This window comes from Muscardinus avellanarius (genome assembly GCF_963383645.1).
Source record: "Muscardinus avellanarius genome assembly, chromosome: 11".
Lineage (NCBI taxonomy): Eukaryota > Metazoa > Chordata > Mammalia > Rodentia > Gliridae > Muscardinus > Muscardinus avellanarius.
The window spans coordinates 31331304-31355024 of NC_137797.1; the positions used below are offsets into that span (position 1 = coordinate 31331304).

At 34.3% G+C, this 23721-nt stretch overlaps 1 protein-coding gene across 1 annotated transcript; it reads left to right on the forward strand.

Annotated features, from left to right (window-relative positions):
- Nucleotides 1–1049: 1049 nt before the first annotated feature.
- KERA (keratocan) lies at nt 1050–7721 on the forward strand (the record flags this gene model as incomplete). The annotated part of the gene is made up of 3 exons (XM_080706357.1): nt 1050–1095; nt 2531–3424; nt 7549–7721. Exons 2-3 carry the CDS (start codon nt 2539–2541, stop codon nt 7719–7721), a joined length of 1059 nt encoding a protein of 352 aa, XP_080562483.1. The 5' UTR covers nt 1050–1095; nt 2531–2538.
- Between the last annotated feature and the right edge of the window lie 16000 nt (nt 7722–23721).

Below are 23721 nucleotides of genomic sequence, written 5' to 3' on the forward strand. Positions count from 1 at the left end.
TGCATGAGTCACATAAATTAATTCCTTGACCATAGAATGCAATATATATATATATATATATTTGAAAAGCAAATTATTACTATCAATCAAAAGAATATTGTCTGAATGAAAAATTTGCATCTGTCTTTGAGACCTACCTTTTTTTTTTTAAATAAGAGTAATGGAAGATGCATTAGCTAAGTGTTAAAGTAAAAAAAAAAAAAAAACAAAAAAAAAACCAGTATAACAGAATGTCTTAAAAGGCACTAAATTAAAAACATCTTTCATATTATAATGAATAAGCATACTTCCACTTAAATAATTACTTGGATTAAATTATTAAAAAATAGAAAATAGAGAAACAAAAAACTTCCATAATACCAAGCTTATTACCATGTTTAGGGCCAAAATCAGGTATGGCTTTCAGATAACATTTTTAAATGTTTCAAATATATTTTTCTATCTCTTTTTCTCTTAATCAAATACATTCTAGCATCTGTTTTATATCAATAGCAAAATGAATAAAAGACATTGGCTTTAATTTTATTGTATTTTTTTTAAAGAGATCATTTAGGGAAAAAAATGCTTTAAAATCTTTTTCTTGTAGTTGAAATTAAAACTGCCTTTAGTTGCCTGCTGGTGGATCAGGTCTAGATAACAATGCATGACCACATCTTTGGAGCTATGAATTTGGAGTCAAAATCGCCCTGAATTATTATTATAGTTCTTGCTGGGCTGCCTAGGTATTGAGGTGCTGTGGTTGTTGGAAGGGTTAAAGTTGGAGCCACTGGTGCATATATACTCAGGAGGACTCATAAAAACACAACAGTGGAGTGTGGGTCAATCTATTACTGTGAGCAAGCAGTGACCAATAGAAAAAGAAGAAGAAGGTCCAAGAAGCCTGAGGTAAGTCGTCTTCTGAAGCCCTGTCAAAATGAAAATAATATATCAAAAGGTGTTCATGGTGACTGGTCAGAGTAGGTTTTACTTTGTACCATAGAAGTCTTGATAGCATCAAGTAAAAACAAATTTTTAGGTATTTTTTTTTTCTCAACTGATTTTTAGCAAACTGCAGACTCAGATACAGGACTCAACTGTATATTCCTGGAAGGCAAGGTAAACTGTTTTACTTTTTAAAACCCTTAAAGTTAAGAATTCAGAGTTCTGATTCATCAGCTGTAGAGTTACAATTTCAAAAACTAAAGCATCCCCATATTCGGAAAAAGAAATAACATGTTGCTATTGGAAGATGGCCAGAGCCTCATTCTGCAATCATAAGAAATCTAACAGCTTGCAGAAACAGCTCGGCTCTTGTCATTTTCTGCAATTTTATGGCAAAATTGAAAGATCAGCATTGCATAAATAACTGATTTTATCTTTTTCAAAACAATTTGTAAAATTTGTTTTGTCTTTGCTATCAGTTGGTTTGTAAATGTGCACTGATCAGAATGTTACTTTTCTATATGTATATAATACATATATATGTTATAAATATGTTTTACAATATATATTCTGCATATATTTTTTCCGTGAAAACAGATTTTTGTAGCCATAGTCTCCAATGATATTCAGTGAGGTGGATTTATGTCTTTTAGGTGTTATCATACATCAGTATTTATTGTAATTATCCATTCTGAAGACATGAATATGAATTTATCTATATATAACAAGTATATTTGTGCTTTATTTTTTATTAAATGTAATAATGCCACAGTTGAATATATATACACCATAATAATATAAGAAATATGATCAACTCTATGTAATAAATTCTCCCTTCACCATATAGGTATGCATGTACATATATGTATATATAAGATATTATATAAGATACATATATATTATATATAAATAAAGCAAGTAATAAATAAATAAAATAGAGTTTATAACTCAATTTTCTTTTTAAACAACTTTATTCTATACTTATATAAGTCTTCTTCCCCTTAAAATAAAACTTACCTGAGAAGTTCGGCAACAGAATAAAAGATTAATCCCACACCTTTCTTCAGATCCTAGAGCCTTCTTCACAACAAGCTGTTAATGCATTATTTGAACTCTTCATTTCCTTTTTCAAGGGGCAAAGATCCTTGAAAATCTCCCCAGATGTTCTTCTCATTTAGGAGTAACAGTAAAAGCAAAAGCATATGCCTATATCTTTAGGACAATACAGGCTTTAAACTTGGATTATTAAAAAGATCACTTTTTTCGTATTCTTATATCCAACTACTGGTTTGAGTTAAGTTCCTTGAATTAAATAGCTTGAAATGGAAAAGCACTTAGCACTGCTAAAATTCAGTTTCCATTTCTGAGCTTTCACTGTGATTGGGTTAAAACTAGAGAGCCACAAGTTGGTAAATTAGTTTCAATGCTTGCAAACATGCTTTGCATATGGTGCCTAATAAATAAATGTGCATTAATTGATATCAAGGGAAATGCTAAAATCTTCAACTCTGCCCTGAAGAAGTAATGCTTATGGATCAAATTGATGCATAAAATTATCTAAGAGGCAAGATTCTTAAACATTTAACAGCTGTGTCTCTTACTGCTCCAGGTACTATAATGGCAACCAGAGTCTGTCTCATCATGTGGGTGCTACTCATAACAGATACTGTGTGGACTCAAAGCATGAGACAGGTCTACGAGGTCCATGAGCCAGATGACTGGTCTATGCATGACTTCGATTGTCCCAGGGAATGTTTCTGTCCCCCCAGTTTCCCGACTGCTTTATACTGTGAAAATCGAGGTCTCAAGGAAATTCCTGCTATTCCTTCAAGAATCTGGTATCTCTATCTTGAAAACAACCTGATAGAAACCATCCCTGAGAAGCCATTCGAAAATGCCACCCAATTGAGATGGATAAACTTAAACAAGAACAAAATAACCAACTATGGGATTGAAAAAGGAGCCCTGAGCCAGCTGAAGAAATTGCTTTTCTTATTTCTGGAAGATAATGAACTAGAGGAAGTGCCTTCTCCATTGCCAAGAAGTTTAGAACAATTGCAGTTAGCCAGAAACAAGGTGTCCAGAATTCCTCAAGGCACCTTCAGCAATCTGGAGAACTTGACCCTTCTTGATCTGCAGCACAACAAACTATTAGACAATGCCTTTCAAAGAGACACTTTCAAAGGACTCAAGAACCTCATGCAGCTAAATATGGCCAAGAATGCTCTGAGGAACATGCCACCAAGATTGCCAGCCAACACCATGCAACTCTTTCTGGACAACAACTCTATTGAAGGAATACCAGAAAATTACTTTAATGTGATTCCTAAAGTGGCCTTCCTGAGGCTAAACCACAATAAGTTGTCAGATGCGGGTCTCCCTTCAAGTGGTTTTGATGTGTCATCAATTCTAGACCTTCAACTGTCTCACAATCGACTCACCAAGTTTCCCCGAATTAATGCTCACCTGCAGCACCTTCATCTTGATCACAACAAAATTAAAGGTAAGTAAACCCTAACATGTGCCTTTGACTAGCATAGTCCCATCCTTGCATGTGTATGCATCTTTTTTTAAGAAGACCAATTGAGTTACTGCCACAACTAATACGCTCTTAGATATTTTAAATGTATTTTCAGTTCTCATTGCTAAATTGTATCTATTCATAGTCTTTATGAACCAAAAAGTCCAAATCTTCTAATTCGAGACTGAAAAGTGGACCTTAATGATATACAGAGGACTACTATCCATGAAAGAGATGAAATATATCTTCTTTTACTCGTGGAGATTCTAGTATTTCTGTCTCCATAGGTAGATTTGTTTTAATAAAGTATGCTAGGCACAGAGAACTTCATAAATAGAGTGAATTTGATTTAAGAGAGATATTATGAAGAAACTCTGTCCTAAAGACTAAAGGGCAACTTATTCCAGAAATTTCTTAATTAGAATAAGTTCCCCAAATGAGACTGGGATGCTCAAAGTTGACTGTGTACAGAATGGTGGCTCCACCTGTTTAGTTTTTGGTTTAATAAGTCTGGGTTGGGAATGGGAGTCTTCATTTATTTCTCTTCTTTTTCTTATTTTTATTTTTATTTTTTTTATTTTTTGGTTCTGGGGATGGAACACCCAGAGGCATTGTACCTCCAAGCTACACCTCTAGCCCTATTTTTAATTTTTTTTTAATTTTGAAACAGGGTCTTGTTGAGTTGCAAAGGGCCTCACTAATTAGTAAATGAGGCTATCCATAAACCGTGTTCCTCCTATCTCAGCCTCCCGAATGCTGGAATTACAACTGTGTACCACCAAGCCTGGATGAGGTTTTTCATTTTTAACAAGTCCCCAGTGAAGCAGCTGCTGCTGATGCTCTAAGAACCACACACCCAGAACTACTGCTACAGTATAATATTTTACTTAATTGATATGGAAATAAGTGCACTGGACACTGGCAACTTATTGGTATTTAGTGGCAACCTCACAAGGTAGTATATCCTCCCCATTCTTGAATATAGCTTTTGGTAATGGAGTGAAAGATGAACATAAAGTCCTTATATACAAAGGTGATATCAAATTTAGAAAGGTTACAGGAAGTTAATAGTAGAAATATTAGAGTCAGACTTGACCTCTTCACCATGATGTTCAAGGTCAGGCTGCACCTGGTATAGAAGTGGGCACTACCTTGATCCAACCACATGGGTACCAATGCTCACCACAGCATCTCTCTCTGTGAATCTTCAACCCCGGTACAAGCCCTTTAACAATAAATCCCTGGTGAAATTTCTGAGACAACCTTAGAAAATGCATTCCTAAAGTGACGTTCAATCAAAATGGTTTTAAGAAAGTAATCCAAATATTTGTCAGAAGATTGTGCTTTCTGGTTACTGTGCACTAAATTTTCCTCAAGCATATAAACATATCACCTCTATAAATATTTTCCACTGGGCACTGATCAAGTATTCACGATTTTTTTTTTTTTGTAACAGTGTACTGGAACATAAAATCCAGGAATTAAATGGCAGGCTGCCACCACAGCCGTTATTTTTCCATGGTGAAAAACATAGTGTTCAATTCTGTAGTCAAGTGAAAGGATGAAATAGAAAAGGAAATGTTAGTAGATGAATGGATTTAGCTGAAGCAAAAGATAGCAGGATCAAAACTAATTTAAACTTGAAATTCTTTGCATGATGATTGTTCATTGTTCTATTCTTCTTCCAGTATGTTTCTCACTGGGCAACAAAATCACACAGACGACTAGTGTGGGAAAGGTACACTTTTTTGAGAACTGGAGATTTCATCCTGAGGATTTGAGAACGAGGGTGTTTGGGAAAGAGGTAGCAATATTCAAAGCTTAGATAAGTAGCAGATAACTCTGTCCTTCCTCAGCCGACATTTCAGAGAGGTTTTCCAGAGTGGTTGCCAAGATATTTCTAGTTTTCAACTATTTTCATATCTTAGTGCACATCAGAATCACCTGTAATTCTTGTAAAATACAGGTTTCTGGGTCCCACATCAAATGTTTCTGACTAAGGTCTGGAGTGAGGCCTAACAATTTAATTTGTGGGTAACATTGAGACTGCTGGTCCACAATTTGAGAACCACAATCCTCTCAAGGCCTTGTATGATATTTCTAAAAATTTCTGCAAAAGAGAAATCAAAGCTCAGCTAGGTGAGGTTAACCAGAACCTAAGTCAAGAACTTCTCCTTAGAAGTGAGATGAAATTTTATTTTCACTCATATAGTATAATAATCATACTTTCCTTCAGGCCCCCAAATATAAGAATTTAAAAATTACAAATAGAAAAACAACCACATCAAAACAGATATTGAATTATTTCCTTTGATATAGATATCAGATGTGGTCCTTTCTATAGTCTAAAGAAATAAACGTAAAATTAGAATTTCCTTGGCAACAGAAATTGGCTTATAATTTTATCACACTGTGTTTAATAACTGGTAAAGCATTTAGTTCTTCTTGCCATAGAATCTAGTGGTTAATAGAATGACTTCCAAAAAGCAGACTTTTATATGAAGAGTTCTCAAAATTTGCCAGATTGTAAAATTTTCCCATGTGATATGATAGAAATATTTATTTCTTCTGAAAAATTTTAAAGGGATTAAAATTTGGTTAAAATTTTATCTATTAAAATAGTTTCATCTTGACATTCTCTGAGAAACACTATAATTAATTTATAAAAATTTAAATATATAGCTAGGTGAGGTGGTGTGTGCATGCTTATAATCCCAGCACTTGGGAGGATGAGACAGGAGGATCATAGGTTCATGACCAGCCTCATATATTTTGGGAGGCACTCCACAACCTACTGAGACCCCGTTTCAAAAATAATTTAAAAAATAGGGCTAGAGGTATAGCTTGGAGATAGACTGCCCCTGGGTTCTACCTCCAGTACTATAAAAATGTAAATATATTTAGAATACTTATTTCTCATACTTAATTTATTCAGATATGAATTGGTTATGGGGTATGAAGGTGAAAATAATATGAAATTGCACATTGAAAGGGGCACATTCTCTCCTATGGGCAATAGACTCCAAGTAGTAAAAAAGATTAGTCTCACCTCACTGTTCCACAATGCCTAGGTGGGGAGCATAACAAATATTGCTTGAAAGTCTGTGTGTGATGATAAATGATAATGTATGAGAACATTAACTTGATAGCCACCAAACTGCTATACATCTACAAGTCATTTTGCAAAGTTAAATTCGCTAAAAGGCATAAGGTTGGAACAAAGTGACTTTGCTTAAAGCATCAATAATACATCAATCTGTATGCACCAGTAGCTTACAGAGGAGAGGCGATGCCCAAGGTAGGTGCATTTAATCAGGCAAGATCTCAAGCTCAAAGAAGCTCTAGAAAGGTATGTAAAAACAATACAGTATGTGGATTCGTGGTCAAGATTAGCTGTTCAATACTTCTCTGAATTTTGCTAGTTTAACAGGCCTTCTGTCTCAAGGATCCTCCTAAATCTCAGTATGGTCATTGGTGCCAAGGGCTCTATTCCAAGGCAGGTGCATAATTTCCACTATGTTAACCATGTGAAAAGGTTGGTGGGATATTTTCTGGCTTGAATTCTTTATAATTCAATTTTTGGTGAATGTTTCCCTCCCAATTAAATAAATATACATATTTATTTGTGAAGTATTATTTGTTTTCTCTATTGTTTTTCTTTTGTTAGACTGACATTCCACGCACTCCTCTATCCATCTACCCATACTTTTAATATCAGTTCTAAACTGTCTCCACTTCTAATTCTCTGAATACTGTCTCACCCTATAGAGATTTAAGCATGCTTCATTTCACCTGTACACTTAGGGAGAAAAAGTATACACAGCCCCTTCGTTTCCATCAAAGTTCTTAATATTTTCTTTATAGTGGTCTGAACTAAGAATTTCAGAACATGCGTGAGATGACTTGTACCTATGTTGGGTTACTTTTATTAAAGAAGAAAAATACCTTTGTGCATAGTCAGGCAAAAAATAATTTTTGTCTCTACCACTTCTATACATCAGGCCACTGGGTCCTCCATTTGGACCACTGCAACAGCTTCTTGGTCTTTGAACTCATGTCTTTCCTGAGTTTCAATGCAATCATTCCGGCTCCCTTTATCTTTACAGGTGTGAATGTCTCTGTAATATGTCCTACCACGACCTCACTGCGTGCTGAACAAGATGCCTTCATTCATGGGCCTCAACTGAGCTACTTACGTCTAGATGGAAATGAAATCAAGCCACCAATCCCAATGGACTTGATGACATGCTTTAAGCTTCTTCAGGCTATCATTATTTAGATATATTTTCACCAGATCTAAAGGTGGATTAATAAGATAACATTTCTCATATGAAATTTGGTTATTGTTCATAGATTTAGGACAAAATTAACATTTCCATTTGCTCTTGGCCACTATTTTCTTTTGTGTAGTTTATTTTTTCTCTGAAGATGCTTTTTAAAACACAGACACAGAGTTAAGATAATTTATCAACTCAAAGATAGTTATTTTTGTCTGTTTCATGTCTGATTACATAATATCAAGCAATGCATTTACACTACTATGCATTAAAAAGCACATTTCGTGTATATTCTAAATATGTATGCAGATACTATCTTTACAATACAAATAAAGCAATCAAACAGGAAGAATGATATGGAAAAAGTTTTAAAAGTTGTAATATTCTTTTGTTGTAATTATGATGAAATAAACAAAGATTGCTGAATGGCTTTTAGACCTTCAAGTTTTCTATTTAGCTTAAGAATGGGGATGAAACGAATCAAATACTTTATAAAAAGAGTTATGTGAATTTAATATTAAATAACAAACAGATATATTTATAATTCATCATTATTTTGTAGCTGTCTTTGTTATATGTCATGTTCTCTAGCAATTAAAATTCTTTTATATTTTTATAATACATTTCTCAAAGAATTATATTTAGTGCTTTAAATCAACTTGACTTGCAAATTATTCATGTATTATTTTTTCCATGACTTTAGAACTTTCTAAATGAAATTAGTGAATGCTTTCTAACAAAAACAGTCATAGAATATTTGTTTTAAGGGCATTATCCACAAGTTTAATTTAGAAACATATTTCATTAAAAAGTGTCATGGTAAAAATGATTTCTATTTTATAGCATAAATATATGCAGATATATTTTCTCTACTTATACTTTCTTTTCTTCCAGTAATTATAAGAAAATATATACTTTAAGTATTTTACACAATATACCCATTTTTCATGAGTTAAGAAAAAAAAACAGGAACTTATATAACCAAACATACTTTGGCCTTCTAAAATTGTAAGGCATATACTAAAACAATAAATATTCCATAGAGACATATGCGTGGCTATATATATGGAATTTTTTGAAATATATGCTTTCAAAAAATCCCAAAATGTTTGATTTTTTTCTAGAAAAAGGACTATGTACATTTATAAAATACTAAATTAAAGAACTTCCAACAAGTTATTCTACTCCAGTCCATGCCATAGTGAAATATACACAAATTAGCTGAATAATCACAAAACATGTGGAATTTCATCCATAATAAATATTATTAGCAGAAAGCTATATGTTACAAAGGAATTAATAATTATTATTTTACAGAAGCATTTTCTAAAGAAATGATGGCTAAGTAAATATATAAAGGTTAAGTATTTAATACAAAGTGGGAAGAAATAATATTTCAGGCAAAATTTAAAGACTATGTAGTTCCTAAAAATATGAAAATAACAGAAGAATATTAGCTGGAAAAGATGTAACATCTTAGTGTTTTAAAGAGCATCAACTCTACAGGTAAAATTCTTGAATCTAAATCCCAGTTTCAAGACTTAATATCTATGTGCTTCTAGGAGAAATCTTTGAACTCTCTGTAGCTGCTTCTCCTATATGTGTAATGATGGCAAGGAATAGCCACTCTGTGGTGAGTATTAAATGACTCAGAACATAAAGCAGTTGGGTGTGGTGGAGCATGTTTGCAATCCCAGTACTTGGAGGGCTGAGACAGGAGGATTATAGGTTTGCAGCAGCCTCAGCTGCTTCTAGTGAGGCCCTCACAACTAAGTGAGACCCTGTCTCAAAATAAAGAAATAATAATAATAATAATAATAATTATTATTATTATTATTATTATTAATTTTTTTGGTGGTGGTAGTACTAGGGTTGGAACCGAGAGCCTTTCTACCTCCAGGCTATACTCCCAGACCTGGATCCTCCTTTCTCAGCCTCCCAAGAGCAGGGATTACAAGTGTGTGCCACCATGCCTGGCTTAATAATAATAATAATGAGGAGGAAGAGGAAAAGGAGGAGGAGAAGGAGGAGGAGGCAGTGGCTGGGTGTAGCTCAGAGGTAGAATGCCCCTGGGTTCAATCCCCAGTACCACAGAAAGAAAGAAAGAAAGAAAGAAAGAAAGAAAGAAAGAAAGAAAGAAAGAAAGAAAGAAAGAAAGAAAGAAAGAAAGAAAGAAAGAATGGAAATAACCTAGAGGAGCTCCTGACACATGGTAAACACTATTATTTATCACTAGTATTGTGAGTATGTTTATGTGTTTATTCTAGGCACCATAAGTAAAGCAGTTTAAGAAAAACTAAGACAGCAGGTGAGACTATTTACTAAGATTTCAGTCTTAACGGACAAGTTAGAAACACAAATATTGTTTGAAATACAAGAGAACGACAATGGTCATGAACATAGAGAGTTAGACAAATGTGAGTGGTAGGAGATAAAATGTCAATATCTGATGAAAAATTGTGTATGAAGAACAAGAGCAAAGAGGATATTGATGTTCCTGGCTTACATACTGGAATTGATGACAGTATATTTTGTAAGAGAAACATTTAGAAAAGATGGTAAGTTGGTCCTTAGGCATGTACATTCTTAAATGGGATTTGAAGTTAAAAGGAGAGGTCTGGAGGGATATGAAATTATTTAAAGTTTTTGGATTTGGTGTTTTACCCAATTATCTTGGGAGAATTGTGCACTGAATCCACACACCGTGAGCTAAGACTGGTGGTCAGGGACAGACATAATGGAAGAGAATGCAGGTATTAATCTAAGTAATGACAAAGGAAGATACAAACGATGAAATAGTCTTTCTCTTGGCAATTCAATTTTTTTTTTTTTTTGGACATAGGTACAAAGTTACTATAGCTTCCCAAAAGTTTCAGATAATAAGCTTTTATTCTCCCTGATCTCATCTACCTGGCAACTATTAAATTTTTTAAAGTAATTAGTGGAAAGTAAGCTCAAGCCACTTCCTAAAATAATGAGCTTTAATGAATGTTAAATTTCTCATTTTGAGAATCTAATTAAAACACAAATATCTCCATGTACAGAGCATGATGTCCATAGGCAAAAATAAAGGAGACACATCAAAGAAAGCAATGATAGAATGAACAATTTAAATTATAATGTTTTAAATAATGATGTTTTTTGTGAGTCTGGGGATAGAACCCAGAGGCATTTGACCCCTGCTCCACCCCCTGCCCTATTTTGTACTCTTTATTTTGAAACGGGGTCTCACTAAGTTGCACAAGACCTTAGTAAGTAGCTGAGGCAGTCTGCAAACCACCATCCTCTGGTCTCAGCCTCACAAATGCTGGGATTACAAGTGTGCACCACCAAGCCCAGCTTAAATAATAATGTTTTAAAAGTAAAGATAAACATTTTGTGGTAAGAATCCTGTAACCAGGTTTTTGTTTTTGCTTTTATGTAGAGTGAATAAATATTTCACTCAGCAGAGATCTGTCAGCTCTATCCAAGATTTCATCAAGGGAATAGCTAAACAACTAAATGTTACCAATGCGATGAGCTAGGAAAATCATTTAGCTCTAGTTTTGAATTAGTTGAGGATGCTAGAGTTGATGACAACTTTGAGAACAAAAGTTACTGTATGCTAACAGAATCTGAAGAGTAGTAATGTGTAAAAAGAGGGGGGAAATTGTCAGAAAATAATCATATCTTTTCTATCAACATCATAGTTTGACTTCAACTCCATTTTGTAAAATTACCATTTTGTAATTGTGTGTGAACAAAAAAATCAGCATTTTCTGGAAATTGCTAGTGCCAACCACTTCCTAGAATCCACTCCAGCAATGGCATTAATATTGTAAGTTTATACCAATAGTACAGCCCAGGAACCTGGCAATGGAAAATAAAAGACCCAACAATTTTCTGCCATTTTTTGTTCTTACACACCTTACTTTATTGGTGGTAGAATCCTTTCTTTGTTAAGCCAAAAAAAAAATCAGTAGATCATCAAAAGTAATTTAATGTAAACATTTAATTGCATGTGTATGTGTGTGTAAGTGTATACATGTTTCTGTGAGAGATAGAAATGAATAAACAGTTTTTCTGCTCCCCTTCACCAAGCACACTTTACTACTGGTAACCAATATACGTAGAGATTTTTCCCTAGTAAACTCCAGCTTGTGTGTATATGTGTGTGTGTTGGGGGGGATGTATAATTTAGTTCAATTCTAACACTTGATAGTTTCAAATTCCATAGATTAGCCGCTGAGTTCGTCAAGACTGAAATGATCACCTACACTTTCAACTGCTCAGCTACAAATTAGAGTTCCCACATTCCCCCTCAGTTTTCATGGCTTTACAATGATGATTCATAAACTCAGGGAAACTATCTACTTTTACTGCTTTCTTACAAATGGTATTTACGAAGGATACAATAAAGAGTCCATAGGAAGAGACACAGAGGACAAGTCAAGTGAGAAGAGGTAGAGCTCTCACGCACCTCCAGGAGCACGACCTGACCAGCAACTCCAAGTGTTCATCAACCTGAATCCTGTCCTTTAGGGATTTTATGGAGCTATAGCTCATCACTTCGACCATTAGTGGTCAACTCAACCTCCAGCTCCTTTTCTCTCCCAGGGAAGTTCCATCTGTTTAATCCCAAGTTTAGTTTCCTTGCAAAATAGTCTGTGCCTGAAAATCAGGAAATTTCCAGATCAAAGGTTCTTATATTACAAAAAAAAAAAAAAAAAAAAAAACCACCTAAGGGATTTAGAAGTACTGTGTCAGCAATTAGCATCAAAGGTCAAATATTAGAACAAAAGATTGTATGAGTGTCTCCATATACGTACATGTTTTAGAAGTTCGCTGACAAAATCTAGGGACTATTTAGATACATAGATGGAAGATAGGTTTATATATAGATTAGATGATGATAGAGAGATAGAGAAATAGAGAGATAGATAGATTTAAAATTTAATGGCTTAAAAAGTCCTTCATTAGCCGGATGTGGTGGTGCATGCTTGTAATTCCAGTACTTGGGAGGCTGAAACAGGAGGATTGCAGGTTCACAGCCAGCCTCAACTACTTAGGCCCTCCACAACTTAGTGAGACCCTGTTTCAAAATAAAGGATAGAAAACAGGGATGGAAATGTCACTTAGAGGTAGAATGCCCCTGGGTTCCAACCCCAGTACCACACATACACACACACACACACACACACACACACACACACACACACAGTCCTTCATTGACTGGGAGGAAGGTACAGTTATTGGTTAAAGGATGCATTTTTGTTCGAAGTTAACCATAGCATAGAGGTAAAGAATGCATAACTGCCAAAGTAATGTAAGGATAAAGTAGTGATGAAGTATTTATGGTGACCAAAAAAAGAAGGAAAGAGCAGAAAACTTAATAATAACGACAAAAATTAAGAAGAGAGCCTATAATAAAATAGTATGTTTGAAGCTATATATATTGATAACACATGGTACAATCATTATAAACTCCTTTGTGAGGAAAGATAGTGTTTCAAATACAGCCCGTGCCATTTACGTAATCTTTGATCTTGGGAAAATATTATAATACTTTTAAACATTGAATTTTTATCTGTAAAACAGCAATATTATCTATCTATAGAGTTTCTGATGAGATTGGATAGAATCAATAAAAGAAATATGCATAAAGGAGACAGAAATGAAGAAGAAATAAAAAATAGCTTTAATATAAAAGCCTAATTCTAAAGTTCTTTTTACTTATACTCTGCCAACTAGTTTTCTTTCCCTAGACTGTCTATCCCAAATTTCTGTGAAACCTGAAAATGTTAGAGGTAATAACAAAAAATCCCTACCATTTCTTTATAAAATGTTAATAATACAGATGTGATATATTGATAAACTTAACATTTAAGAGATTTTCTATTTATCTATTGATCAGATGATAGAGAATACAATCTTTTAAGAATCCTGAAAAGGGCCAGAACACCATAAACTACATTGTCATCACCAGACTGAGGCCATCATCAGATGCCCTCCCATGTCCCCCTTTGCCAAGTTTCCCTTAAAAGAGAAGCCATGAGCCCCCAAAGTGTGTCTCTCTTTTGAAACAGGTCTCACTCTCCCTTGAATGTATATTTCCTACTTTCCTAAATAAAGCTTTATCTATCTGTCATGTGCTGCAATTCTTTTATGTCACATAAGTCAAAGATGCTTTTAGTTCTGAGTTGAGGTTCTCATCTCTGGAAATTCCTGGGACCCTTCATGTAATCAAGCCTTCTTCCATGTGATAAAAGAGATAAAAGATGTTTGTCTTTTATTACCTGACAGACATGCATTAGTTTTATTACATCAAAAGTACTTAATAAATAATAGATGGGAAGTTTATTTCAGGTGAGCATAATTGCATAGGTTTTTCTTTCTCTACTTGACCATATTCTTAATGAAGACATGAGAAAAATAAATGGGACTTGTTCAAATTAAAGGTTTTAAGGTGGTACTGGGGTTCCTGGAAACTCTTCTACCTCTTGGCTACACTCCCAGACCTATTTGTTTATATTTTTTATTTGAAAACAGGGACTCTTAAGCCAGCGAGACTGGCTTCGAACCAGCGCGATCCTCCTGTCTCTGCCTCCCAAGCACGGGCATTACAAGTGTGCGCCACCATACCCGGCAAGGTTTTAAGTTTTAAGTTTTAAGTCCAAAAGAATCAAGTCAAATTGTGAGTGATGGAAAGGTGGACCTTGAGGTTGAAGTTGGGTAGGGAAAAACATGAAATCATCAGGGAGCAAATAATTTGGACAAAAAAGACCAAAGGTTCAATGGAATACATAAAGGTAAGACAGGAATTAGAGTATATGAGAGCTGAAAAATGAAGGGATCCGAGCCTGGGGATTTTAGTTTAAGATATCATAAATGATTCAGTAATTGGAAAAGAGGAACTTCTGGGTGTGGTCATAGAAAAGGACTGCCTAAATAGAGAGAAATTCAAAGTTACCAACGTCAAAATGTCAAGAAACCAGAATGTCTGTAATAAAGTTAGATACAAGTACTCACCATTTATTTTAAAAACCTGGAGAGAAGAGTCAGCACAAAATGGTAAAATTGTTTTTAATACTAATAGGTCAAATATCTTGGACACTGTCATATAGCTGATGAATGGCAGATACAGAATTCAAACACAATTTGTCTGGTTTTAGAGTCCTCACTTTTGACCACTATGTTATACTTCTTTTGATGAAAATATGTCACTATGTTTATTAAAAATTAAAAAATTCTAACATAATGCATATATACTCTTATCTATTGATTATTAAATAACAGTTTAAAAGACTGTGTTTTGTTGAGTATTATATTTTGCAATATTTTAAGTATGGCATATACTGAAGGTAATTTTTGATTCAGTAATTCAGCCAAAAATTCTAAAAAAGTTTTTTTCTTTATGCATCGGAGACAGAAAAATGCCTTCCTGAGAATATTTTATATTGCAAAAAGAAAATAATTATAAATATGAATATTATGATATTCAAATATTTCAAGTAAATTTGATATATAGTATACAAAATCACAGGATTGTTTTTTTAATTTTTATTTATTGATCTAACTTTAAAAAATGCCACTTTATTTGTGACATTCAGCTGAATAAACAACACTCAATGCAGAAAGACTCATTGTTTGAGTTCCTTAAGGTTTTTTTGTGATGAGTTTAAAATGTCCTGGTAAAAGAGCACAACAGTAAAATGAATAGCACAATGTTTTATATCTGAAATATTATTCATGGCATATGTTATGGTGGCAGAGTTTGTTTCCAGTAGGATAAAAGTCCTGCCATGTATTCCTTTTCTGGCCATTTGCTTGCATTAACAATGGATAAGTTGAGGGATGTATGTATGTAAGTGCTATGTACGTGTATGTCCCTATCATTCTAAACTTCATTATGATGTCTTATTACAATGCAGAAAAAAGAATATTTTTTAAATGGTATAACAAAGTTGTAAGCTTCTGAGAACATAGGCTGGAGACATTGTCTAGATTCAAAGGTAAGGACTGCCTTCAGAGGAAAGGAAAGACAGAGGGAACAAATATGATTCCATATAAAATAAGCTACTTCTACAAAATTAAATGTTAGAGATTCTTTATATAGTTAGGAAGAAAAGAATAAAAAATTATTTATGTGATTTAACACCATTGCTGTATTATAATCAAGGATGGTGAGGTCGATTAGGGAGAACATAAATAATGCACACTCAGATCAAATGTATCTGTCAAAAATCCTTAAATGCAAATTTCTTTAACTTGACAGAAATGTTGAGTGTTTTTACCTATACCACTTTTTCCTCTCAGGGGCATATGGAAGGATTGAACTTACCCATTCTTAGCCATTGTAAGAAAGCAAAGAAGCAAAGATAAGTTCTGGTTACTGGGCAATTAGTGGAAGTGATGGGTGTCATTTCCAGGCTAAGGTATTGCATTGCATGAGTGCAATGTTCATTTCCTTCTCTGTGTTGTAAGAGGGGGGAAAACCTTCATATTCTGGTTCTAGATGGTGGTGGGGCTGCCATCCTATCAGTCTCTAGTCTGGAGTGTTATCTGTAGCAGGGGCTATTCTACTGACTGGTATAGAAACATTTTTTTTTTTTATTATTAAGCCAGTGAAATGTTTGGTATATTTTGTCCTGAATGATTCATTCATATATTGTACGTCTTTTCTGTGATATAAACTGAAAAATTCAAACACCTAGTGCTATACAATCAGTGTAATATTTGTAATTTAATTTCATATCTAAATGATGCATGAGCTTGGTAAAAATCAAATAGCTAGAAAAGGATCCCACTGAGAACAATGACTTCCTGTCTCAGCTTTTCTATCCACTGTAACCGTCTAGAAACAGACAAATTAAATGTTTACTGATTTTTTTTTCTTGTAATTTTCTCTATTTTACAAGCAATATGGTTTTATCTCTTGATTTGGAAACTTTATTCGGATTACATTGACGGGTTATGGAAGATCCACATATATTTTATTCTCTTTTATACTTTTTAGTATCAATCATCTTATATTTATTTCTCAAATTAAATAAACTTGGGGAACGTAAAACCTTATACTTCTACTTTTAGTTTTCATGACTCTACCAGGTTGTCTCTACTTTCTTCTGTGTGAGATGCAGGAATTAATGTTCTAAACCTTTCCTCTACTTTACCCTCATAGTCTGTCAGATACACCTTTAGTTTCATGATCAAATTTATACTATGTTAAGTAATACATTTTCCATAAGTTTCCTATAAGCCAGTTTTTAAAGTGTATTAAAAAACAGCCTTCCAATATCAAAGACTTGTAGGAGGAGGAGGAAGGGAGGGGAATCTAGAGGGAAGTGCTCCAAGAGTTGTTTGCTTGTATGTTTATATCACTCTATATCCCAATATCATGTATAATTACAATGCACCAAATAAAAGGGACAGTATAAGTATATAAATATTACCCCTTCTAGGATACCAATGGGAGACAGATTTCCCTTTTTGTATACTCATCCCACCATAAAAATTGAACTAAAACATTGTCCTCTCTAATTTACCACTTATGGCTTCTCCACCTCACTTTCATTATCATCCAGAAAAATACTGAAATCTGTTATCCACTCATGTTGTTATTTTTAATTCTCTTTACTGTTGCGTATTTATCCCCTTTCAAAAATTGCCAAGACTTCAGTGGAATACTAGGAGGATATGAGACAAACATTCTTAGATAGCATTTTCTTTGTCCATTGTTACCCTAAAGATTCCCATGTTTGGAGTGTTCTACCCAAACTACCTACCTAAGACTTGGATGAGGAAGGAAAATTGTGTGGGGAAGTGGTCAGCTGGAGAGTTGAAGCTGGAGGGGGCCTCGGCAGAAAGGGAAAGGGAATGTTCAGTCCCTTGGATCACTGGGCTGAGCTGACTGAACCCATATGATTTTGGGCTGTTTTTAGATTTACATATGTAAAGCTAGATAGCCCTTTCACATTGGAAAGGTCAGTGTTTTTCAGTATTATTTTTATGCTTTTACTATCATCTCATTTCTTTATTTGATCTATATAAGCAATATTGCTCAAAAGTCCCAGTGATTATAATCTAACAGCAACTCCACACCACTTCCTTCTGTACTTTTACTCCTTATATTCCTAATAATAGTAGAACTCCTCTTCCCACTAATTACAAGATTTTGGTATTCAGTTAAATACTAAAATCATTTTTAGTTGTATACTTTTTTCCTTCAAAACTTTAAATAACTTATTATTGTCACTACTTTCCAACTATGGTTAAATAAATGTTATGGGAAGACAGGGTGTGGCACGGCAGCCCAAGATGGTGCCCGGGCTGACTGCCAAGTCATGAGAGCTTGTGATGGTGGTCTTGGCTGGCGCATGCGCTGTTGTCAGTATCAAGCGCCTCATGCATGGACTGTGATGTAATGCCTCGTGGTTGGGCCAGTACGCCTATGAGATACCTTCTTGGGAGCATGGGATGGACATGGGCGGAATGGGATTGGTGGATATTTTTGGAGCAGGCTTGGTATGCTGTATATAAGGAAACTGCTGCGGGGAATAAAGAGGAAGTAGCTTCATCAGCAAGTCGGCGTTCCTGTGTTTCTTCCCTAGGCTCTGCTGGTCAGAGCCTTAGGGTCACAACAAAATGTGCTTCTTTCTTTTTTAAATTATGAAAACCACAAGTGTCTTTTATATGCTAGTGTATTAGTTTCCTATGGCTGCCATGAAAAATACCACAAGTTGGATGCCTTATGCAACATAGGCATTTTTTGTTTGTTTCGTTTTGTTTTGTTCTTCACATCCTGAAGATCAGGAGATCCAAGATCAAATTTGGTTTCTCTGGGGGCCTCTCTCCTTAGCTTACAGATGAATTCTTCAACATACGTCTTTTGGTTGGTTGTACACAGTTCATTCTATAATGGTAAATAGACATGCGTTGTGATTTCAGTGTGTTCCATCTAAGATACAAAGGTTGAAACTCAAAGGCCAGGTAGTCAGATAATCATATTAAGAAGTGGGGATTTGAACAAACAATTAGGTCATGAGGGTTTCTTCCTAGTGAATGGAAATAAGACCCCTAAAAAGAGACACCATGAAGTATTCAACCAACTTTCAACTTTTGTTATGTTGAAGACACAACATAACATAACAACATAACATAACATAACATCCTCTCTCCAGGATGTAGAAAAAAAAACTCCAGTTAAAGACAGAGAGGATGGGCCCTCACAAGTTGGCACCTTGACCTTGGACATCGGCCCACAAAACCATGAGAATAAATTTTTGTACTTTATAAACTTCCCACTCTTAAGCATTTTGTTATTGCCTCATATATAAGCTAAGGTAGCATCTGAAATATAATAGTTTCTATTTTTTTGGTGTGGGTCTAGGGATGGAACCCAGGGGCATTTGACCTCCTAGCTACACCCACTGCCCTATATTTTTTTTTATTCTTTGTTCTGAAACAGGGTCTCACTAAGTTGCAGAAGGCCTCACTAAGTATCTGAGGCTGTCAGCAAACCAGGATCCTTTGGTCTCAGACTCCGGAATGCTAGGATTACAAGCATGTGCCACCACGTCCAGCTTTCTATTCTTATTTGTTAAGCATTTTATCTACAAATTAAATTAATAAAAGTATAGAACAAAAGAGTACACATATGTTTTCTTCATATTTTATCAGATCAAACAGTACTACTCAAACCGGAAGTGATGGTGCACACTTGTAATCCCAGCATTTGGGAGGCTTGAGACAGGAGGATCGCGGTTCGGGGCCAGCCTCAGCTACTAAGTGAGGCCCTTTGCAACTCAGTTAGACCCTGTTTCAAAATAAAGAATTAAAAAAAAAAATAGGGCTGGGGCTTGGAAGTAGAATGTCCCTGAGTTTCATCCCAGCACTGCAAAACAAAACAAAAACAAAACAAAACAAAACACACAAAAAAACAGTGCTACTTACTAATATATACAAGTATTCATGCTGGAAGTTTGTAGTTTTTAGGGACAATTTGGAAGCATTACTTATTATTATTTTAAGAGTGACCCAACTGGTTGTTTATAAAGATTTAAATGCAAAACATTTCATATCATAGAAACCCCACTAGCGACTACTAGATTAAATTCTCATTTATCAGCCTTACAAAATATATTAAACCTTAAAGACAACTACTCACTATTTTGATAGGAGCAAAACCAAAGTATTGTTTAAAATCAGTTTATTGCCTGTGAAAATGGAAGCTTATATGCTGTGAATCTAAGGAAATCGGCCTTACAAAGAATGAGTAATCATATAAATTCGGCAATACCAAATGACTAAGATAGTTTAATAATTTCCAAGTTATTTGACAGAATCATTTGGTTCCAAGGAATAATCGCAAATGTTTGATGAAAGATCTCAACAGAATAAAATGAGAATTCTACATCAAAGCTTCTGTGTTTGTAAAAGAAACAGCTGTGACTAAAGGGCCCGAGGGCAGTGGATTAATATTTAAAGTTATTCTTCTGAAATAGAGTTATAAATTTGAACATGTTCACAAAAATGTAATAAGCTCAATCCCATTTCAAATGATCTTTACAGATGCCATGTAAATACATACCAATCAGCTTTGCAATTAAACACCATCTAATTAGTTCAACAACTTCATGCCAAAAGCATGCTGTCATTTTACTAAATTTACATTGTGCTCAGTGGTAGATGAGAATGGATATTTCAGAATGTTAGCTCATTTAGCATGGCCTAAGTTGGCTATGTGCCTGCACATAAACAAACACAAAAAAGAAAAATGAAAACAGAATAAATCCAATGGAAATCTGGAAAAAATTATATTATGTCTTTATTGGCAAATCCAAAGGAAAAGTTCACAAGAAAAATAGTTTTACATTTAGTTTCTCATATTCCATGCATACAAGATAAAAATGTTGGCAAAAATTGTTTTTATGTATCATTTGTTACCATCCAAAGATTGCTTATTCTACAATAATATTGTAAAGATGTCCAAATGTTCTTTCTTTATCTACTTTACAAAATGACATGTATTTTGATTCCAGATGGTATATATTACACGATATCATTTATCAAAAGTTATATGATTCCAAGCACATAAAACTCATTAAAAAAAAATCACGGTGGCTCTAAAGTTTTTTTCCTTCTTCTTTTTGTGGGGGTGATTGAAGTATTGATTTCTAGTATAATGTCATCTAGCAGTATTCTGGAGACCAAGCAGAGAAAACCAGTCTTTTTTTTAATGCAGAAGGTCAGCCTTTCTCAGTTAGTTTAATAAGCCTTTATTGACCTACATACTTTCTCTTGAGGAATGTGGAAGATTATATGTGATATAGTATCTTTAAAAACCACCACTTGAAGAATAACAAAGAAAGCAATTGGTCTAATTGAAAAGGAAGATAATATGTCTAAAATGTTATGGTGTGCCCGTATGAGATTTTTAAAAATAAAAACTAGAATTCAAAGCACTCCTAGAGTTCTATACCCTAGGACAACCAGTTTTCTATAGTCAATCTTCTTGTTTCCCAAGAGGATAATGTAGTCATTGAGATTATAACTGAGAGCAAGGAAAAAACTACATGTAAACAAACAAACAAAAAATGCTGCTGATTTTAATCACCAAATGCCAAATACATATACTATATATACAGAATTCTAAGTGCATGCAGGCTATTAATACTGACCATTATATGGTAGAAGCAATTATAATTTCACAAACTACCCAGTTAAACTATAGGTTGCCGGGCGTGGTGGCGCATGCTTGTAATCCCCGCTCTTGGGAGGCAGAGATAGGAGGATCGCGCAGGTTCGAAGCTAGCCGCGCGCGCCGGCTTAGGAGACCCTGTTTCCAAATTAAAAAAAAATGTAAAAATAGGTCTGGGAGTGTAGCCCGGAGATAGAAGGGCTTCCAGGAACCCCAGTACCACCAAATAAATAAATAAATAAATAAATAAATAAATAAATAAATAAATAAATAAAATAAACTATAGGTTTAAGTGGGTTCTTTCTAATCTTAGAAGCAGAAGAAAGAGGTTAAAAAAATCAGCTAAACACTTCTACTTCCCTTATTCTAGCCACAGCCAGCTTTTTCCACATCCTGTCATTGGTGGCAGGTAAGCAAAATTTGGCTGGTCCATCACAAAATGGCCTCTTAGATGATTCCAGGCGATTAGTAACGTGTCTAGACTTTAATCTCTCACTTTAAAAATGCAACCTGAAATAGAATCTATAACAGAAAGGGGTGGTTGATTATACTAAAAGCCTTTCCAAGTCCCATTTTATATTTCTCACTTCTATATAGTGAATGCAAATGCTAACCGATTTCAAATTATTTCTTTATTCTTATTTTAATGTTTCACAAATCAGATTTGAAGACAGGATTTGGGCATGACTAAATATAAGTTATCTCAGGAAAATCTGAAGGAGAAATGAAGCAGGAAAACTAATAAATGATGTGGTAATGAACAAATAACCATGGTGGGCAACTGGAAAGCAAAGACAATGAGGACTGAGAGACGGCACAGTACATCTTATGAAAATACCTTGGGGCTGGGGGGAGAGGAAAACTGAGGATTTTTTATATAATTCTTCTCACACTTATAATTCAGTTTTTCTTCTCTAAAAAATGGGCAACTGAAAATGACTGGATCATTGACAACCAGGTAATAGAAAGAGTAAATATTAGTTTATAAGATTTAATCTCATCCTGGCCTTGCTAAGAGCTGATAATGAAATGAAATAGTCTCTCTAACTGGGTCTTAGAGTTCTGTCATTTGAAGAAAAGCATAGGGTTGAGTTATTAGCAAAACTTTCTTTCTTTTCTAAGTTTTACAGGTATTTAATTTAAAATATTTTTAAGATTTATAGCATATCTATTCTTCATTAAAGTCTAAAAACTTCAATGTCACATTTACTTTTTTTAATTAAGTAGGAACTATAATATTTTTACAGTGTCAGAATAACATCTGTAAAATGAATAAATTAGCTTGGGTAAAACAACATCTCTCCACAGGAGAAATCAAATTATCTGTTAAAGTAATTAGACAAAAAGTACCAAATTTTGATAGCTGTAAACATAGTACTGAAAATGTCACCTCAAGACTTGGAAACATTTTTGTCAATGTTTAATTTTGAAATTTAAAGAGAGAAAGAGAGAGGAAAGGAGACAGAGTAGCACCATGTGTAAGTAATAAAAATGCAATCCCAAACAAGCCAGATCCTCAAAGAAATCTTATGATCAAAATTGCTTCCCAAACTTCCCTCTTATTGATGCCAGATGTTAATCATGAAAACAGAAGATAAAGAACTTATGGAGAGAAAAAGGCATTTTAAACAGTAGAAAGTTAACTTATGAAAAGAAAGCCAGTGCATGTCTGGTTAGGCAATAAGCCTCTGTGACATATTAAAACATTTTTTCCATTGACAACCATAGTTTATATGGCCAAAATCCTTTTCCCAATATGAAATACATAATTTGGGGGTGCAGTCTTGGACTTTGGGAGGTTAGTGGCCATGTGATTAAGGGAAAATTGTATTTCAAACATTTCTGAGAGCTTTTCCTTTTTGCATATTTTATTTCTCTATAATGGGATTAGTCATATCTGTGACCTCGAGTTTTATCTCTATATCCTCCTATCCATAATCTAAAATCACATTTCATAGCTTTCAGAATATCTTGACCTGATTGCTACTTTAGCACCAAAATGTAGTGTGTGCAATCGCAATCTTAATTTCTTTTTCCTAAAATTTCTTTATTCTTAATTTTCTTTCACTCAGTAATGCATGGCTTCACTCAATCATCCCTTTATTTACTTAATGAATCTCTTTCCTCAACAAACATGAACATTAAGAGACTACTAAATGGGGCATGTAACCTCACTCCTATAATTTCAATACTTGCGAGGCTGAGACAGGAGGATTTCAGGTTCAAGACCAGCCTTAGCAAATTAGCAAGACTCTGTTTCCAAATAAAAAAAAGGGTTGCGGGTATAACTCAGAAATAGAGATAGCCCCTAGTTTTAATCACAA